This window comes from Pagrus major, chromosome 11 (assembly GCF_040436345.1).
Source record: "Pagrus major chromosome 11, Pma_NU_1.0".
Taxonomy (NCBI): domain Eukaryota; kingdom Metazoa; phylum Chordata; class Actinopteri; order Spariformes; family Sparidae; genus Pagrus; species Pagrus major.
The window spans coordinates 17,874,444-17,891,034 of NC_133225.1; the positions used below are offsets into that span (position 1 = coordinate 17,874,444).

Sequence of the window (16,591 nt, forward strand, 5' to 3'; positions counted from 1 at the left end):
AATTTCTGTGACATCAGCACAAACAAGTGACCACACTGCAGGCCAATTACTAAAGCCACTCTTTCCTCTCTATAGTTCACGCTCTATGAAATCTCCCCATGTTCTCAAGCCCAGTGTTCGTCAATATGTCAATTTCAGTGACAGCAGCGACAATTTGCTATTTTTGTTCAGTATAAGCGGGGAAGCAACAGTAGCTGAATGACAGAGAATGAGTGACAGACCAACCAGACCCCGCTGCACTTTACTGAAAGCTCTTGGGGATGAAAGAAACATGTTACTCTGTGGAGACAGGGTGCAAATTAAGGTCACAAATCGTTGCTGTTAATCAGGGCTTTTTCACAGGTGAGAGCAAGAAAAAGAGAGGGAGGGAGGGAAGCAGGAAGAAGGTGAATGAAGGCCTCTTAGTTCTTTCACTTTAGTTTGTTATCAGATACTTTGAAGTTTTCTTTGGGGTTCTTTTTCCTACTGCTTTGATGTGGCAGAGAGTGACTTCCTACAAGATGAGTCACTGCAGTGACAGCCCACTTGATCGTGTCCCTATAGAAACCCCCAAACAGCAGACGAGACACACAAACGCACACACACACCCACACACAAAAATGCTGTTTCCCATCAGTGATTCACATTGGAACACATATTTTACTTCCGTCAAAGACAGACGACAGACACACACAGCGAGGCATCTTCAGATGCGTGAAGTCGGTTTCCACACACTTACTTCTTCACACATTAGCACCCTCAAACAGAGCCACACACCCAGCGCAACACACACATATATACAACCCCTGACATGCAGACAGCTGCTGCGCTGGTAGCTTTTCATCTCGGCTGTGATAAAGGTGTGACCTTCTTGAATCTCGTCCTCTTCATATTCTTTACAGTTAAGTTGTTCAGTGGCCGTGTTTCCCTCGACACAGAGGGCTCAGGGGCTGTAACTGAAGTCCACACTCCTCCTCCCTCACTTCCTTGGCAGTCGTGATTGAGGGAGAGTAAGGAAGGGAGTGAGCGGGTGATGTAGATGAAGGGGAAGGAGAGAAGGGGAGGGACTAGGTGACAGAGAAAAAGCGGAGAGGAGAGTGATTGAAAATGAGACGTCGTAAAAAAAGGGTAGAGAAAAGAGTGGGTGGAGGTGTAGAAGCCCGGGAGGATTAGCCTAGCCTAGCTTCAGCTACCCCCAGCACGCTGCGCCCCATGCAGCTTTTGTTTGATCACAGCCAGCCCGGGATGATCCAGCTAGCTTGCTAGCCTGTCGCCCAGCCCCTCCCTAACAACAGGCCGTGGCCCAAACATGGATGAACCCAACAGGGGGCCCCGGTGTCACGCTGCCACAGTAAAGCGGTGGACCCCGAAAACACTCTCCAAACCAAGTGAAGCCCCCGCCACTCCACCCTCCTTCGTCTCTTGTTTGATATTTTATCTAAGGGACTTAACAACAATCAAACGGCCCAGCAGCTATTGTGGGTGATGAATTCAACAGGCTTTGAAAACGACTTAGAGGAAGAGAATGGAAACACACACAGTTTTGAACCCTTTCAGAGGAAGCGCCCCCTCCCCATCTCCCAAGAAGTGAAAGGGGGTAGACATCAAACGCACCCCCCGGAGTTGTGTGTCTCAGTTGTTGAAGCTCTCTCACAGTCAGGGGTATGTCCGGGGTTGTAAAGGGGGTTAACTGTACTTGGATTTGTTTCATCCTTCCTCTCCCTGCGTCTGTCTGTCTTCCTGCATGTCTGTGTGAGAGAGTGTTTGGATGTAAATGCACTACTAAAGGCCACACATTAGCAACACATATGTCTATGTATGTGACTATGGCTGTGATATACATGCACTGTATGCTTTTGTATAACTGCCAGCTTAATTTCACTCTGTCTGTGTGCTGTCTCGTTTACTCTCCAGTTCATCGTGGGAGACCATCTTCAGTAAGAGCAGCGAGGTGGTGTCACCCCAGGAGCTGCAGTGCTGCCGCCGGCTGGTCCAGCTGTGCCGAGACTGCCTGTTGGTCGTCTACAAGTTTGTCTCAGAGTCCCGCGGCTCTTTGACCGGACTCAGCCCCGAATGGGATGACACCAGGTGAGGAGGACACCCGACTCTTTGATAGCTTCCCACTGAGTTCTCTGTTTTTGAAAGATTCTTATAGCATTCCTGCTGCAATAGATCAGTTCATTATACAGTAGGGTGGCTGGATAAGAGTCAAGCAAACAATGGGAGTCTACTGGGAGGTCCCAGGTTAAAGCTGGTGTCTTTGTGCAAGTGTTTGAGCTGTTTTTTTTAATCTGAATGAGGGGTTGACCGATATGGCTTTTTCAGGGCTGAAACCGGTACTGATTATTTGAAATCAAGGACATTTAATTCGATATTTTCTGACCGATATTCATTTGCAACAAAAATAAATCTCTTTGTGTCAAAATTTTGAACAATCAGTTAACTTGAGTATTTCCGTTTTCTGCATCCTCTCCACTACATTTATTTGATCATTTTAGTTAATTTTGCAGATTCAGCTTATTTAATGTTTATAGGCTATTGACTGTGGTGTGTAACCAATCAGATAGTGTTGTGGATGAGACATTGTGGAAGAGGATGCTGCATCAGAGCCAAATTAACATATTTTTAAATAAGTTTATCTTATCAGCAATCTGATGTAAAAAAAACGATAATCAGAAATATGCTGAATCGGTCTACCCCTAATCTAAATGCCTGAAAAGAAAACGTAAATAGTTTAAGGAAATCCCAAACAGTGAGGGTAACAGATTTTGTGGATAACCATAAGTTATAAGGTAATATTCACAATTAATGTTTATGTCCAGGATTACAGATCAAAGTAGTGCCTCATGTAAATGAAGGCCTGTCAAAGTGTTTATCGTCATATGCACAGTTAAAGAAAAACCCTAAACATGAGGTGTGTTTTTTTTGGGACTTTATAAAAACTTGCTGCTGACGAAGAAAGCGCATAACATTGCTTGGAGAGCGAAACAAAAAGCCAAGCCAGTGTGCCTGCAAGGTAGACGATTAAAGAAATACTATGTTATGTAGGCTCTTAAAGCAATTCTGAAGAAAGATAGTTGATTTTTGAGTCTCATTCTCAGGTCATCAAAAACGCCATGCTGTGGGAAAATTATGTTGGCTAAAATTTTGGTGACATTATTACATAAACAAACATGCATGTAAACACAACAATATCAGAAGTATCAAGGTCTACAGAAATTATCGGTGTCATGTGAATACATCAATCAGTAGATAAGATGTTAAGAGGCTAAAAATGTAATTATCGTGACAGGCCTAATCATATACAGTATATTGCCATAACAGTATCAAAAAAACACAGTGTAGACTCCATATCAGGTGCAATAAAATAAGCCCATCAGGACATTAAACCTGAGATTAACCAGGAGACATCCTTGGTGTTCACAGTATCTATTTTGGTGTCTTGGTCTTTTAGGTCTAAATGGAAACTGGTGAAAGCTCAGTTTGTTGAAGCAGTCTGAACCCACAGAGAAGCCTCTGAATAAACTTTGTGAAAACTCCCTTTAGAAAAAAGGGACCTAAATTGAGTAAAAAAGAATAAAGAATAAACACACTTTGACATACAGACAAGAAAACTTTGATTTGAAAATCTTCAACAGCTATCATCATTAAACCTCTCTCAGAAAACATTTCCTGTCTCTCCCCTCCACTGAGCCTTAGAGCCATCATCTTCATCACACAACCCTGATAAAACAAACAAACAAACCGAAAAAAAAGGGAGAAAGAAATCAGCCTGATTCTATTTTTAAGGTTGATCCCCGCAGGAGACAGCAGCTCAGGTTGGGAGTGAGCGAACTTTTAAAAAGCACATATGCTTTGGGCTGGCAGACAGTGAGCGAGGGAGGTGGGGAGGGATGGTGAGGAGAGGAGAGGAGGAGAAGGAGTGTGCTGTTAACAGGAAATAATGGCCCACAGATTAGCGCTCAGGTTAGCCCGGGGCCCCCCGAGGCCTGCTTAATTCAATTAGAGCCCAGATGAGCCTGTGCAGCAAATGACCTTACGAGAGAGAGAGCTCCTTTTTTCCTGGGGCCTCGCTTTACATGATTCATAACTCTTGCGCATATTTTAACAGGCTATCACTTTGCGCCTACAGTATAATAACCTCAGCTGTTGAAAAAAAACTATGTGTACAGTTTTAGAGCTACTTATTCCAACTTGTTGCTATTCATTGTTTTAATTTAAGCATATTTGTTTTGAGGAAAGAATCAAGAATATGAATTTATCAGTGGACTATGTGAGGATTTAACTGTAATTGGATTTAATAACTCAAGCATGCACAAAATGACACACTGGTGTATACATATCTTTGCAGTAGTCATCCTCCTAGTAGTCCATTTAAGCATGCATTGGTCTGTCTCTCCTTATTTCTTCTGTGTCTATATATGTCTGTGTAAAAAAGCTTACCATTTGCTGCTGGACCAGCCTCTACCCATGGCTCCACCCCTGCTGCTGTCGCTGCCGCTTCTTCCTCCTCTTCCTCCGTCTCTTCGCCCCTCGACGCAGGTCTTTGCTCGGTTTAGTTCTGCTAAACCCCTCCCATCTTCCAGCACCGTCCCTCTTCCCTGCTTTCCGCTGCTCCCACCACCTCACAGCTGCAACTAAGGCTTGGTCCCACCTGCCCACTGATGGTTGCTTTGGCTCACCCTAACAGTCTAGCATGGTCTCCTCTCCTTTCCCTCACTAAAATTCAAATAATGATGGTTTGATTGACTTACCCAACATGACAATGAGATATGTTTCGGCCCAAAACTGTAAACAGTGTATTGAAAATGAAGGAGATGGGAGAAGGAAGCATATTAAGACTGTTTGGAGCACTGTTTGTCAACACTGCAACCACCGGCAACCAGATTGCTGTACATAACCAGCCAATCACCCTCGCTACCACATGCTAAACTACGCCTTTCACTCAATGCTTTTCTCAAGAGCATCTTACCCTGAGTGCATTTTCAATACGAGTGGCCTCAGTGGGATCGGAGCGCCTCACCTGCACGCCATCAGCACCATGATCAACCCAAGCACCGCTCTCTTCTTCTTGTCTCAAGAAGACAGAAAATGGCTCAGCTTTGCATCGTGTGGTTTGCAGTTTCACAACACAAAACGGTTCACATCTCTCCATCAGGCATGCAGGGAGCAGTCACAACCCGCCTCCTCTTCAGATAGCTGAGAAGCAATTAGGATTATTCTCTCATTGGTGCGAAAGCTTTCTATGAGAGGGTAAACCATGCGTGTGTGTGTGTGTACGCGCGCGCGTGTGCATGCACATATCATGCGACTGTTATGCAAAAATCATCTGTTTCGCCTCAGTGTTTCAACCTCAGCTAACCCCAAACTATTTCTCTCCGGCCAAGTACATTCAAAAGGACAGGTTCACACTTTTTTTAGCCTGTTTTGAATCAATACTTGCATGATCATTATAGTTGGGGAATAATCAGAATTATATCGTTGTTGTGGTATGAGACTTTATATCGTGTTAGATTTCGGGTTTTGTATCGTGATATGACATAAGTGCTGTTCCTCTCCTGGTTTTAAAGGCTGCATTATAGTAAAGTGATGTTGTACTTGTTCTAACACTTGCCTTTACCCACTTAGTCATTACATCCACATCACTGATGATTATCTCTCAGATATCTCATTGTGTGTATTGAGGTATTTGGTCAAAAATGTTGTGATATTTGATTTTGTCTCCTAGTGCGAGCATTTTCAAAATGAAATAGATACATATCGCCTTTTGGGATATGGCCTAAAAATATGTCAATATTATTTTAAGGACGTGTTGCTCAGCCCTTATGCCCATATGTACATTCAAACCGTTCTCTGGTTGTCCGTACTGCCTGTGAGATCCCTTCCAAACACTTCCAGTGTTTGAGATGTGGGACAAAATCCACAGTCTTTGTTCCCCTAATAAAGAATTCTTAATACTGTCTTTCCATTGTCTGGGGGAACACAGAGAGGGAATTTCATACTAAAAAGAGTAGCCCTGGAAGATGCCAGCTTGATTTGCCCAACTCAGTCTGCTGAAGCCACATCATGCATTACAATGAATTTTGCATATACAGTAGTTCTCCATCTCTTACATTGAATCATCTTTGTAGGGACATGAGTAACTAGAATGGTTCTCAGTGATCCAATATGAAATAAAACATATTTAAAGGCGCACAATGAAATAACTGGCCACCTGTTGAATTCATACTCAGAACAAATTGGGAGCAGCATATCATCAGAGTAACCCCTAACTGTAGCTGCTGTTAGCTTATTAGCTCAGTTAGCCGAGCAGCTAGCAGTCCAGACTGTGACCTCGAAATAGCAGGAAAGTGTTGGTGTTTACACTGCTAGCAGTATTGGACCAGGATGGAGCTGATTAGCGTGCTAAATATGCTTTGACACACAATACATATACACTGTAATGTCAGAACTGTTGTTCCTTCACATTTGTTGATAGTTTTAGTAAAGTCTTGAATGTTTTCAACCATAATTCTTAGATATTGCATGTTTAAATCCACTCCATCTGGATTTGGATTTGGATCCACATCAAATTGTACTCACTCATACATACCAGCCACCTTAATACGCCTTTTTTCATCAAGATCCATGAATTACTCCCTGAGAAATTAACAAAAGTGTTGAAAAATGCCAAATCTCTCAAGGTTAAAGATAGTGAGAAAAAAATTCCTGGATCTGTCCCTTTATCCGGATCCACGCCAAAAGTGTATTCTGGGCCGAGACCCATCCTCCATCCAAGTTTCATGAAAATCGGTTCAGTAGTTTTTGCTGACAAACCAACCAACAAACAAACAGACACGGGTGGAAACACGTCCAGAAGGTTTGACAGTACAGATGGTCATGAGAGAATTGTTTTGAGAAATGGATGAAAACAATGTGAACTTATCCTTCAATCAAACTTGTAAATAATAATTTAATAATTAGAAGTAATTAGGTTCATTAAATCAAGTCAATATCACAATTTTTCTGAACTAAACTGAATGTTGGATAAAAACACCAGAGAAATAGTGGGTCAAGAATCGATTTTCAATTAGATGATTTCTTTTAATTGTGAAATATCGTGATGCACCAGCTGGTGCCAGACAGGTTTCGCCTTTTACATTCCGCTTTTCCAGTTCAATACCTAATTCAAACATAAAAACTGATTGTCTGGAAGCCCAGGTCGGCAGATGTCCCCATTCTCACTACTTCAACTATTTCACAAATGGAAATCAGAGATCATATATGCCGGCAAATTTGGCTCCACACTGTCTCATGTGCATGTACACACACATTCATAACACACACTCGCAGAGCTCTTGGCAGCCGTTGGCACACATCAAAGTGGGTCTGTTAGTCAAGCTCCTCGGGGTCTCCGTTGTTGACCACACCTGCCCGCTCTTGTTCAAGCATCCTTCCTCTGTGGAGTGCTCTGATCAGGTGTGTCAACAGTCTCATGGGTCTGAGAAAAGTCCTTCAGTCTGTGTGGGCAGATGAGAGGAAGTAGCCAAATAGCTCCACTAATGACTTTCTTGTTAAGCCTGGAATTACTGTCACTACCCAAAGACAATTTCCCCATGATGACAAAAGTTTCAGATTCTATTAACTTTCATCTGTCTGAAAAGTGTGCAGTAATTAGGGTTAATTGGGGTGTTGAGCCGAATGTGGGCTGCAGATAACCTTCAAGCCTCTTTGTACCTCTTGGTTTAGGATTGCGTCAGCTATCACGGCAGTCTCCCCCCTCCATCCTTAGTCATGGCATTTCGTCTTGTCTGGCCTCCTCTTAATTCGCTGTGGCAGTTGCATCTCGATGGAGGACTTAGGAGTAGTGTGGAAGGCCTGTCAGTAAGAATAGTGGTGGATTGTAGCTTTGCATGTGAGGAACAGAGCAGGAGAGTATCTTTCTGTCTCCCCGTCAACTGATGGATTGAAGCAAAGCACAAGTGCATGAACAAGCCTCCCTCTGGCTTTCAAGCATGCACGCTGTTGCCAAGACCTTCTTCATGATCAAAAGGAGGACGAACCTGGAAGATGCAGAATGAGGGTCCAATTAAATATAGCCTGAAGAGACAGCGGCCGCTTGGACGCGAGAAGCCTCCCCACCACCACCCCCACTCCCACTTACCCCACCCCTTGCCACTACCACCACGGTGATTCTTTCTATGAGCAGAATATTCTCAAAGTGAATAGCATAGGATCTCTGAAGAACACACTCGGGCCCCAATGAATGTTCAATATTTGATTTTCTTTCCATTTTTTTCTGCCATTTCCATGCCTGGCTTGGGGTTTTCAGTGAAAACCTTATGGAAATGGAGGGGAGAAAGGAGAAACCGCACTGCAGATCCATGAGCAGAATACCAATGGATGTGTGGTGTATCTCATAGAAGAGGTTGGAGAAGAGAAACATGAGAAATGAATCCAAGAATGTCATAAAATCACGGTATGAAACCACTAAATGTCACCTTGAACTGCACAAGAAGAAAATGTGAACGACTTGAAGCAAACTAGATCCTGCCCGCCTGTTCTCTGGGGTTTGATCGGAGGACTTTAAGAAGAAGTGCCGGACTGAGCCCTCACCGAGTCCAGTCAGAGTCGAAGAAGAAGAAGATGTGCTGGAGGGATACCTACGGCCCACTTGAAGCTGTTTCAAGGACACTCTCTTTGGACTAAATGAAGTTAATTTGAATCCCTCGTAACTCTCCTGGGTTTCGGGCTGTGTTGAAGCGGACGCCCTCAGCGACATGCGCCTTTTTTTTTCTCTTTTCCGGTCGACTTTAGAAGAAGCCGCTCTGCTAATTTGTTCAAGGGCTATTTCACAAGGAGAGAGAGCTGTCAGAGGAGAAAAAGTATGCTATCTCTGCACCAGCTTAAAAGAAGATATTATTTCTTCACTCTGTAATCCTCAGCCCCAGTGGCTCCCTTTTGATTAGATTGTCACATCTTAAACACTTCCACAGGGACTATTTCTTTTGACCATTGTACTCGTTTAACTAAACGAGTATTAGATGTATTTTTTATTAGCTAAAGATCCTTCCTGCGGATGTGGCAAGAAGGTCACATAACGTGTGCTGTGAAAGCCCATAAATGTAAGTCATTCTTCCAACTGATCAGTCTGGGAGAATTCAAATTTCCCTGTCTCATGTCTTCTGAACAGTACCCCCTCGACATTTGCATAACCTTCAGTTAACCTTGTCCAGGATTTGATCATCTCATCTGACATTGCTCTGACAACCATATCTGACTCATTTCCAGTAACTAAGGAAGATGGGAGCAGGGTTCAGCCCCTCCTGACTCTTATCTCAACCTGACGCTGGTCTCATTCTCAGGTACTGGAACGCTGTTAGCAGGAGCTGCCTCACTGCTCTGTCTCGGTGGAAGGTGTCATAGAAAAGTCTTAGAAAGATTCTGACGTCTATGCCTCGGAATGATAGGTGAGGATTTTATGTTCATGATACTAAAAATTTAAGGGTCAATCGTTTTCCTGAGAGGTATAAGGCCCAAAATTAACTCCTTGAGCAGATACATCAAAATCTGTATATACAGTATAACCTAATTAAACGGATGTGTATGGCATTTCAGATTTGGTACATACAGCAAATGTATAGCTGCAATGATTAATTTAAATAGTCAATCGACAGAAAATGAGTCCATTTTCTATTCAAATATCACTTTACTAATTTTTTTAAACAAAAATGTCAAACATTTGCTGTTTCTATCTTCTCAAACATGAGGATTTGATGCTGTCCTTCGTCTTAAATGACACTTGATTGAATGTATTTGTGTTGTTGGTCTGATAAAACAAGACATTTTAAGTCATTAGCCTTAGTCTGTGGGGAATTATAATTCCCCTGCACATTAATTGACAATTAAAATAATCATTAGTGGCAGCCCTACACACAGACTCGTTTTCAAGGGAAGGGTGATGTCATAACATCTTGAAATCACCAGGACTTTATTAAAGATGAAATGTGCAAACGGAGATGGCCATAAATGGTAGAGTCAATATATGAAAAGTGGGCAATATGTGTTCTCAGTGCTGAGCACTCATGCTGTGATGACCTCTAAATTGTGACCTTTGCATATCTAATCCTCTCATTATGTTCATCCTTTCCCCCTAATCCCTCCATCCCTCGCTCTTGTCCGTCTGTCCAGGTATCTGCTGCCAGTGACCTCCCAGTTCATCATGAAGTGGCCTTCGTCCAGCTTTGGCCGCATCTCCTCGGCCATGCCACGCTCGCGCAGCCTTTTCGCCGCCAGGATGGGCCACTTCTGAGGTCACCGTGGCAACCCTGGCTTATGACACCTCGCCTTTTGACCTCGACACCTCCCCTCCCCTGACTCTCACCCAGCCAAACTCCGATCTAAGCAATTCCAGTATGGATCCGGATTAGGGGGGCAGCTCTGGATGCCGGATAAAGCCTCAACCTTGGCCAAACCCCCTGTGGAAGACCGACAAAGACAGGCCGGGTGATTTGGGATTGCTAAAGGGCCTTGTTTAGATTAGTTTGGACCTGCGTAGACCAGCAGACCATCCGTACCCTCGACCCCTACCTTTAACCCAAGTAACACCAGACAATGGGTGTACCCCTCTTTTCTCATTGTAATTGCTGTATTATACCAACTCACTGTACAGTTACAAGTCATGGTACTGTAAAAGGAAAGAATAACAAATACTAAACAATGCAAGGATTATTTATTTATGTACTTACTTATTTTGTAAGGTATTCCATGAATGCAGTGAATGCTGATGCAGAATGCAGATATGGAATGATATGAACAAAGCTATCCCTTGTTTGAGAAAGTGGATGTAAACAAAAAAACAACAAAAAGCTTATTTTTGCTGGCTGTAATCAGTTATTTTATTTCTGATTTTAATTTATTTCATAACTTATATTTGAGAAGCTTTACGTTTATAAATGTTTTAACGGTCACTTTAAGTTCTAGTTTTTACAGAAGAAAGGTGGTGCCCGGAGAACTCAAACATGTTTAACTTCTGAATGCTAACGCTTAATGTTTTACCGGTGTGATATTGAGCCCAGCACTATTAAGCGACACAGTGTTTAGAATGTCAGTGTAGCTAAGCCAAGCCTCTTTGCCTCGTAGAGAGCGAGCCGAGTTCGACGCTGCAGCGTAAAGAGCCAAACATTAAGTCTCAGAGAGCACCCGGCTTGTAATATGCACTTTGCAGCTTGTCACAGAGAGAGAAAGTGGGTGCACATTACAAGTAGTGTTTGCATGCTTAGATTTTAGCCCGTCACTCAGATGTAGAGGTTAGACAGAAGAGCTGCGTTTGGAATATACTTGAAGTTTTGTGTTGTCATTAATTATTGTGTCTTTGTGTCGGCTGCACTCAGAAGAAGACACTTCACTTGTAGATTTGTCGGATGTGTTCAGGATGATAAGGACGTGGTGCATCGCTTCTTAGAGATTGTTGCAGCACGATGAATGACTCGGCTCATCAGCTCAAATGTACTGCAGTGTAACAGCTGCACCTTTTTTCCCCCCACCAGGGATGTAACGGATGTGCCAATAATAAGACACATCTACTTCATGTGTTCAGTTGGATTTTATTTAAGGTCAATATGTCGTCAAACTACTGTAGGACCTCAGTTAAATACAGTATTAAATGTTTATAGGGAGAGTGTTATATGTTTAGTAGTTTATTTTCTGTGTAGTACCCCATGGGATGATAGAGTGATTAGACTTTAAAAGTTGGTAGTCTGTCAGCAGACTGTACAATAACAGTACAGTGCAATGCATTTTATAACATGTGCTAAATCTGCTCAAATGAAACCCTCCCCTCCCCCTGTCCACTGAACATCCATTCACAATGCCAAATATTTTTATTTTGCCTGATTTTACTTGTGTTATTTAAAAGTAGTACTTTTTCATCGGAGGTATGAGATTTTTAATTTTACATAGCAATAAAAATGTTTAAACAAACAATTTTCTTCATTTTGTCATTTGTGAAATCACTGTAGACTGTTTTCAAATTGACGATTTTATGTTTTTCCTCTGAGCACACGAATGAGCTGCAACAGAGTAAGAAAATAAATAAAAAGAAAGAAAGAAAGAAAGAAAGAAAGAAAGAAAGAAAGAAAGAAAGAAAGAAAGAAAAGATAATGTATGAAATGCAAGGCAGACATTAAATTAAACTATTTGGTCTGACATTTTTTGTTTTGAAATAAAAAAATACCGATAGGCGTCTTAAAAAAATAGTTTTTTAAAAAAAAGGTTTGAAAAGGACAGATCATATAGTGTAACAGACAGGAAAAAATGACAGAGAGAAACAGAGTACTTTGGCTGGAGCTGAGCCAGGGATGTTATTGTTATATTTGCCTAAACCAGCCATTCCCGAAATTAAAAATGTCATGGCTCTATTTGAAAATCGGAAAATCTTCAGGGCCCACTCTTAATCACGTCTCTGTTCCCGTCACTGACATGATGTAAGATATGTGTCCGTGTCGTGTCAAAGTCTGTTCCCCAATAAATTAATGTTGCCCCTCCGTAGAGCCTTACCTAAATCTCCATAGTTGGTGCAGGTTAAGGTCGGTAGGCAGCACACGTATCTATGGAAAACACAGCATCAAAAAAACATAGGCTGTATAAATGAAGAATAATCTGCAATTTAACCACCATGTTTTTTATCACTTCTCATAAATTGAATGTTATTATTAAATTGATATAAATATTAAAATCACTATTAAAACATTGACTGATTTTATTATCCTTTTATTGAATTTCATTACTGGATCTACAACAGAGACATGAGAGAAAATGCAGCACAGACTGAGCCAGGTTCAAGCCAATAAGACTGCAGCTAATGATTATCTTATTATTGATTAATCATCTCATTTTTTCACAATTAATCATTTAGTTTTTAAAACGTTGTGAAAAATGATGTCTTCAAATTGCTTTTCCAACTAACAGTGAAAAACCCCCAAACTCTTCATTTACTATCATAAATGACAAAGATGAGCTGAAAGGATTATTTAGCAGCTCTACAAAGTATTTACTACAAAAAGTCTGTAATAGCCGACAAACTTACAGGTAAGGCAAGTGTATTTATAAAGGACCATCCAGATACACTACAATTTAAAGTGCTTTACAGAGACTTAGAAATGCATTAAAATTGAAAAATTGAGACATTAAGAACATTTTTTAAAATGTATTTACAATAAAAAGAAACAGCAAAAATAAAATAAAATAAAAATAGTTACTAATAGTACTTTTTAGAAGTTAACAAAAACAAGAGCAAGCAAATAAAAATGTACAGATTAAAAATAAGTGTATGTTGTATGTTCTTTGCAGCAGATTTATGTTTATGTTTATTTAAGGATCCCCATTAGAAGCACATGGATGTGCCTCTAGTCTTCCTGGGGTCCTGAACATAAAAATACAACAGAGACATACAATAAGAAAGTACAAACTATTTAAAATTAGAAAACAATCAAACAAACTATGCAGGCAGACTACAAGAGTTGAGAAGTAAGAAAGAAAGAAAGAAAAGAAAGAAAGAAAAAAACGGTAAATAATTATGTATGTATATATGTATATCGAATGCTCTAAAGTTCCGGTACTGATCCAGGGGTCGGGAACTTCATCTCATTTCAAAAATGCAGATAGTTACATTACAATTCATCCAGCAGCTCTTTGATGGCACGTCAAAAAATGCCAGTTATTTTTCAAACAGTTAATTACCTGAGATAGTATCAATGGAAGTAGGAGCTGTGAAACAAATAAATAGGCAAAATCAAGCGTAACTAATTATAAACATTGAGTTTAAGTGCTGTCAAACTCTAATGGCTTCTTGAAACTTCCTGTCCACCTGATATCCATTACTTGAGCAGCTCTCGGGGCATGTGGGTCAGCATCTGAGCGGTATCACATTTCCCACCAGAGGCCCCTGCGGACAGGTGACACTCCTGAACTGTCACTCGCCTCAGAAATGAGAGTGTAAACCCAGCAGCCCATCCTTGTTCCATCTTGACCTGAAAGTTGCCCTGTAATGATGTGTGTGTGTGTGTGTGTGTGTGTGTGTGTGTGTGTGTTTGTGTGTGTGCACATCTACGAAGAATGAAGCCGGTTTTATTTAGACCTGGAACAGCAGCATGGCGTCCAGCTTCTTGCGACCTTTCCACCCCTTCTCCCTTCCTCCCTCCCTCCCTCTTTCTGTCAGCAGAAGAGGTGCGGGGCGTGACCTTGAGGCTTGCCGGCCCTCCGCCTTGGCCGCGGCAGAGCAGAGGCTGATATTCTGGCACTGCGACCCCGGCGTGCTGTCCAAAAATATCTCCCACAGCAACGGGGCTGCGCTGTTCCGTCCTGACCTTTCCACTCGTCACTCTCCTCGGCACCATCAATTGCTCCATCCCTTTCTCCCCTACCTGCGGTGCGTCCAGGCAGCTTTGCAGCCAGTGTCCAGCCTTTATTATTATTTTTTTTTTCAAAAACCAACACCCAGATGACCCAGTTTCAGGGCCCTGAGCCGACCTCTCCGGCTCGGAGACTAAAAAAGCGTCTGGGGGGCCGTGTGAGAGGTGGATGGTTCAGATGAGATAACGAAGCAGGCACACTCGCGCGAATCCAGATGGCAGTGCTTCAAAAATCTGCTTTTTTTTTTTTGCTCTTAATCCACTATTTCAAATAACATGGAGAGAAAAGAGCAGTGTGATTTGTTCTGTAATTATGACTGCCTGAGTGAGGTGTCCAGAGGCACAGCTGGCCTCCTTTTCCTTTCTGGTAAAGCTTTAAAAGTGGAGCCTGTAGTGGGTTGTGTGCTTTCAAATGACAAAAGTGACCTTTCTTATCAGACAAATACTGCCTGTGTATGAAAAAGTGTGTGCGTGTGTGTGTGTGTGTGTGGATTATGTGTCTCTCTACCAACTGTATGTGTGTAATGGCAGCATGCACTCTACTTCATGTGCTTGTATAGCATGTTCACATATGTTCAGTGCTGTGTTATATTGGTTTTTCAGGCCTCACACCTGCTTCTGTGTCCTGACATTTGTACGTGTGTGTGTGTTTGTGTGTTTTTATGTGTATTCTCAAAGGGACGCTTTCAATGACACCCGCTGCAATACATTATCTGTGGTGCCTCGTTTACAACATCTTTGCTCTCAGCAGGGGTCCTGCCTGTAACTGACACATAAACCAACAGATAAACACATGCACACTGAGGAGCCTGGACGCTCTTCACTCAGCCTGTCCCACTGGCTCGGGTTATTTACTGAACACACACATTTCTGCTTCTCTGCAACACATTCACATGTTCAGAGCAAAGCAGACTAAAGATTTAACTGGAATATATTCTGCTAATGAGTCAACTTCTCAGCCAGGGTGCAAAATGGTTAAAATGCACTCTGGCTGTTGCTTGTTTATTTATTATTTCACCTGATGGCCATATTTGATTTTGATTATGCTTTCAAGAAAGTGACATAATTAGAGGATTAAGTTTTTATGAAAACGATTTTGTTTTCCTACCGTTCATTGGACCTGATTTTGGACCAGTAATGAAATGATGATATGCTAATTCATCAATAGATTGTCGTAAAATAATCGAAAGCTTATTTTAAAATTCAAAAAGCTGTTGTTCAAGTCATTTATCGAACAAAACAAGGTTTTAACTTCTGAAATATGCTGGGTTTTAGTGTGAGTGTAATTGGGTGTTGGACTGTTGGTTAGACCAGTGGGTCCTGCAGTGGGTGCTGGTGGGTGTACATGGATGAATAAACAAATTGCTATGAATGAAAAAGCAAAAAAGTTTCTGAACCACTGTGTTGGACAGGAGAAGCAACATGAGCTAGACTAAACATTTAACAGATCCAATTTGAAAACATTATCTGCAGTCCTAATTTAGACCTTCCTGCGTGACTTCCTCCGACACTGTCATCATCATCATCATCATATTCTGATTTTAAACTTAAACAGTGTCTGGTGGTGGCATGGCCAATGTTTCTTCAATTTGATTGAAATCGTCAAACTTTACTGTTCACAAGGACGCTAAATAAAGTCATCAGAATATGTGTGTTTACATGCCTCAAAGCATTTACTCAAAGTAACTTTTCTGACCTGAGCAAAGTCTTTCTGCCCGCTGTGAGGCGTCTAATCTGCTGGAAATATAACAGATGAAGAAAAATAGGTTCAAGTCTCAACGTAACTTATTTGTCATCTTACAACACAGGGTTGCATAAGGAAATGAGAGTTTGTAAACTCCTTCATGCCACACATACAGAGAACATGTAGTGTACAGTTATTTAGGCTACACATATATACACCCAGGTAATAATGCTGTTTTGTGCTTATGCATTTTTATGTTTCTGTGTTTTTGCTTTCTGTTGTGCACTGAGAGGCTGGGCTGGGTTTCCCCTCACCGGAGTTGCTGACGCACACACACACACCTGCAGCAGATTGGCAACCGGCGCCTGCTGAAAAGCCCTGGTCTTCACTCTACCTGCTGCCAGATGATTTCGTCAGCTCGACGTGGTATATGGCTCCTGCTAAGTCGCTTCATAGAGCTTCTACTCAGTGTTTTCTCTCTGAGATCTAACTTTCCTTTGTTCTGCCTCCAGCGATCACGTGCGTTCCCAGCTACCAA

At 41.8% G+C, this 16,591-nt stretch overlaps 1 protein-coding gene across 1 annotated transcript in view; it reads left to right on the forward strand.

Moving 5' to 3' along the window:
* The window catches only part of ttll7 (tubulin tyrosine ligase-like family, member 7), a 69,292-nt gene extending 58,633 nt beyond the window's left edge, over positions 1–10,659 (forward strand). The window contains exons 19-20 of the mRNA XM_073476775.1: positions 1,894–2,067; positions 10,150–10,659. Of these exons, the coding sequence (XP_073332876.1) occupies positions 1,894–2,067; positions 10,150–10,270 (295 nt within the window). The 3' untranslated portion in view covers positions 10,271–10,659. The remainder of the gene's footprint in view (positions 1–1,893; positions 2,068–10,149) is intronic.
* The last annotated feature ends 5,932 nt before the right edge of the window (positions 10,660–16,591 follow it).